The 3,935-nt window shown below is 43.7% G+C and overlaps 1 protein-coding gene across 1 annotated transcript; it reads right to left on the reverse strand.

Moving 5' to 3' along the window:
• Window positions 1-1,814: 1,814 nt before the first annotated feature.
• LOC115762268 lies at window positions 1,815-2,433 on the reverse strand. Its single transcript, XM_030704428.1, has 2 exons — window positions 2,100-2,433; window positions 1,815-2,031 (listed from the first exon to the last, which is right to left on the reverse strand). Exons 1-2 carry the CDS (start codon window positions 2,314-2,316, stop codon window positions 1,880-1,882), a joined length of 369 nt encoding a protein of 122 aa, XP_030560288.1. The 5' UTR covers window positions 2,317-2,433; the 3' UTR covers window positions 1,815-1,879.
• Between the last annotated feature and the right edge of the window lie 1,502 nt (window positions 2,434-3,935).

Raw genomic sequence — 3,935 nt, forward strand, 5'->3', positions numbered from 1 at the left:
AATCCTTTCACGGTTTTGATTTGAATATTTGCGGTATTCGTTGTTATGTTTAGATTATGAATTCATTTATAATCATTTAGTTTGAGTTATGTACATTGAAACACACTCAAGCACAAATCCCATAATGAGCATATTCTATTAGGCGGCCAGAGCTACCCTTAGACGACTTGCACCCCAATACAGTACGACACGGGGGTTGGAAATTAACGAAAGCAAATCCTGGACACATGTTGCATTCAGTTGTTGTTTTGTTGGTTTGGGTAATGCCATGTTTTGACAAACCCCAAATCAGCAGAAACTGACGATGAGAAATCCCTTTTGAAGATGACAACCATTTGCACCCGCAACCAACCAAGCGGCGGTGACAACATTCACTTTGACAAGGACTCCCTGTCACTTCCGCCGACTGCAATTTACCTAAACAAGCTGCGACCTACCGCCCCATCTGTGGAAAGGGTTAAGAGTAAGCGCAGGAAGTTGTACAACCCCAAAATCTAGAACGAACTCCCTTTTTTTGGGGCGACTGTTAAATGACATCGAAATGTGTATTTATTTAGCATAGTCGAGTTGATGCATTTTGCTTTTGCGGTTTCACATAATTGAAAATCGAATCAAATCGCGTGAAATTTAATCAACTTAAGAACTTTAGCTTCGCAGCGCACAAAAGCGAACTCCCCAGCAATTCGAGCAGCTCCAGCTCCAGCAGGAAATAAAGAATTAGCTCAAATCCACGTAATAAAATTCCTACTATTTGCCTTGAATTGAGTTACTAATGGGATAGAGTTGAGCTACCATTGCCAACGACAGCAAGACAAAGACAACGGGCAAAACATTTAACTGAGGGAAGAGGCGAATTTTGAATACTCTATCCGGGCATATAATATATAGCATGTTGCAATGTATTGCAATGCCAGGTCGCACACAAAATCTGCTGGAAGAGTCTTTCTATAGAAGGTAGACCATATTGTGGTTCGATGTATACTGGCAAGATTAAAAACCGGGTTTTGGCTGGACTGGTTCAAAGTACAAATTCCAGAATATTTCCAGAATTCCAAACGTTGTCAAAAGAACAACCAAATCAAAATGTTTTGAGTTAAAATAGAAAACCTAAATCAAAGTCTGAATCCAACGATGAAAAGGCATATATTACGAACCGAACCGAATAGTTGATTCGAACCGTGAACCGAATCAGAAACGGAACCAACGACAATTTCTTTAGGATTTGTAGCCCTGGTTGCCTTATTAAACTACTTGTACCCCTGGGAGCTATATTATAGAATGGTTCAAAGAGTTGACTGCTGGGTACGGAGCATATGGAAGCAGCTGATGTAGAGATTCGAACCGGCTTGTAACCAGTTAAAGGTATTTAAGGTAGATGTAGCTTGAAAGCTGAGAGGCTAGTTTGCATGGACTAAGACAGACAGATAATAGACATGGCTATATACTCTGGCCTCGCAACGTCACACACACTTCATAACAAACCCATAATAACCTTAGTTAGTGCATAAAAACGCCACAAAGCCAACTGGCGATGAGATGCGCTGCAAAGCACTGTGTCTCCCTAATCAAATGCCGATGAGCTCTGGCCCAGGCCCATACCCTGTCCCATTCCTAGCCCTCGTTCCAGCTCCGGACGCAACCCCCAACTCTGGCCCATTTGTTGTGCATTTGCGTGTTTGCTGAGGCTACTAAATAAGCAGCCGGCGGATGTGTAATGTCCGCCCGAGCCAAATGGACACAGACCGTCCCCAAGTCAGGAAATTAAGACCTGTAAGCGGATTTTGTCATGTGCCACATGGCCAGCTACTTACAGTAACTGAAGCTATGTTCACTTTCATTGATGGCCATTTATTTGATATATGTTAAAGCTGCCCCTCGCCTACTTGCTGGAGCGTCTGCGTGTGTTGCCAAAGATGCGCAGGTGCTTGCTGCGCGAGAGCTCTCGGGCCTCGCGTTGGCTCAGCTCGTAGAGCTCCGCTTCCAGCTCACGTATGTAGGCGGCCATTGCCGCTGGCGATAGATTGGACAGCTCTGTGGAGGAAGGGGGACATTACTGGATGCAGTTGAGTGCATTGATTCCGCTTTGGACTCGCACTCACCCAATCGCTTTTGTTCGTCCTCCTTTTGGGTGCGGACACTGCTGCTGGCCGCCTCCTGTTCGTTCTTGATGGCCATTTCGGCGATTATGGAGCTGACACTTTTGCGTCCGCGTGGACTCTCCTCCACATCCGCATCGGCGTCCGCGTCATCGTCACTCTCCTCGTTGGATGATGCCGATGCCGGCTCCGCCTCAGTCTCTGCCTTATCGACCTCCATTCTGATTCTCTTTAAAGCTATGGAATGCTGCGACAAATGCTTTTTCTATCTAAAGTGTTGTGCAGTGATTTGGCTGTCAGGCTGTCAGTGTTGTAAAGCACAACAGAAAAGTGTTGGAAATGCCAATTGGCAGAGATTTCAGAATCTCATAACTTGGTCAAAACTGAACGGATTTTCATGTGGAATAGCATTTTGTTTATGGCTTGTCGCTGAACACAATTTGGCATCATTTAAGTTTTAAGTTCGATTCAATGCCAGCTTTATAATATATTATATGTACATGAGTGTGTAATTAAACTCATCTTCTCGTATATATCCTAAACAAAGCTCCTATTTTATTATTAAAGCACACACATTTACTCAACCCACCAGGCCCAGAACATATTTGTACTCTAATGCGCACACAATTTCGGGATATTTGCGTAGTTGAATGCTGTCTTGGCCTTAAGCGTTAACCCTAGCCATAAACGGGCTTTGTCCGTGGCGCACATTAGCTATCTAGCGAGGCCATTAACTTTTATAAAGCCAGTCAGCCCGATGCCAACCCCCACAAAACCCTGAACATTAACTTCAATTTGTTGCCGAAAAATTTGGAAAGTTGGAAAATTTCAAAATGCGTCGTTTACAGCAAACACAAAGAAAAAGCCCGCGCGGAAAACCCAACTAGAATTCTTTGCTTAATGAGCTGCACAAAATTAATTGTTGCAATGAAATCACGTGCCCGAAAGGACAAACTGCCACAAAAAAAAGAAAACCACAAGCAAAATATCCCGTCAGACTGGAGCTGAAAGTGTTAGGGTATGAGTTATAGAGTATGTAAATTTTTGGGGTTGCAGAAGCCCCGGCAAAGCGAAAGGACACTCGCCGGCGATTAGAAACCGTTTCCACAAGGACTCGAATTCTCAGTAAACAATCCATCATTAACACATGCAAACCGGGCCCACCCCGTGACCCCAACAGCCACCCACCTCCCCCTCTGTGTGGGTGTTGCACGTGTCTGTTTGCATTGCTGTCAGCTCAGACGACAACCAGACAACAACAGCAGCAACAACATTTGCCAAATGTGTGTCGTGGCCAGGACAAAGGACACGTGCTTATTATGCCTTCCATTGTTGTCATACGCTTATGTAGGGTATCATTGCTCTGTCAAGGCATTTGTAACGCCTAGAAGAAGACTTTCTCGAATTGTTAAAGCCATGCCCAGCTCTCGCAGAGGTACGTCTGTCTCTTTCCTATGTTAGATCTTACCGACTCGGATCACTATATAATTTAGTTGCCATAGCAAAATATCGTTATTCCACTGTCAACATTTTTTGTGTGTGAAATATGTTGCCTGTACGTTTTTCCATAAGAGACCACATTTTTCACATATGCAAAAAAATTTTGGTATTCACCCCGAGTATTTCGATTGTTTGCCATGATTTCTCGAAAACCTCGCAAGGAATCCATTAAATGGATTCCCTACTTCAAGCCGTCTTATTTGAGCTTTGGAAGAAATACTATGCTTAGGTAAATCAAAGCAAGTCGATCAGCTATTTATTTAAAGAAACGCTTGCCACTCACATGTTACCGACAACTGACATTTGCTAATGGAATCGCAGAATATGAATCTACTAAAT

This window comes from Drosophila novamexicana, unplaced genomic scaffold (genome assembly GCF_003285875.2).
Source record: "Drosophila novamexicana strain 15010-1031.04,08,12 unplaced genomic scaffold, DnovRS2.1 tig00000564-arrow-pilon, whole genome shotgun sequence".
In the NCBI taxonomy this organism is placed as follows: domain Eukaryota; kingdom Metazoa; phylum Arthropoda; class Insecta; order Diptera; family Drosophilidae; genus Drosophila; species Drosophila novamexicana.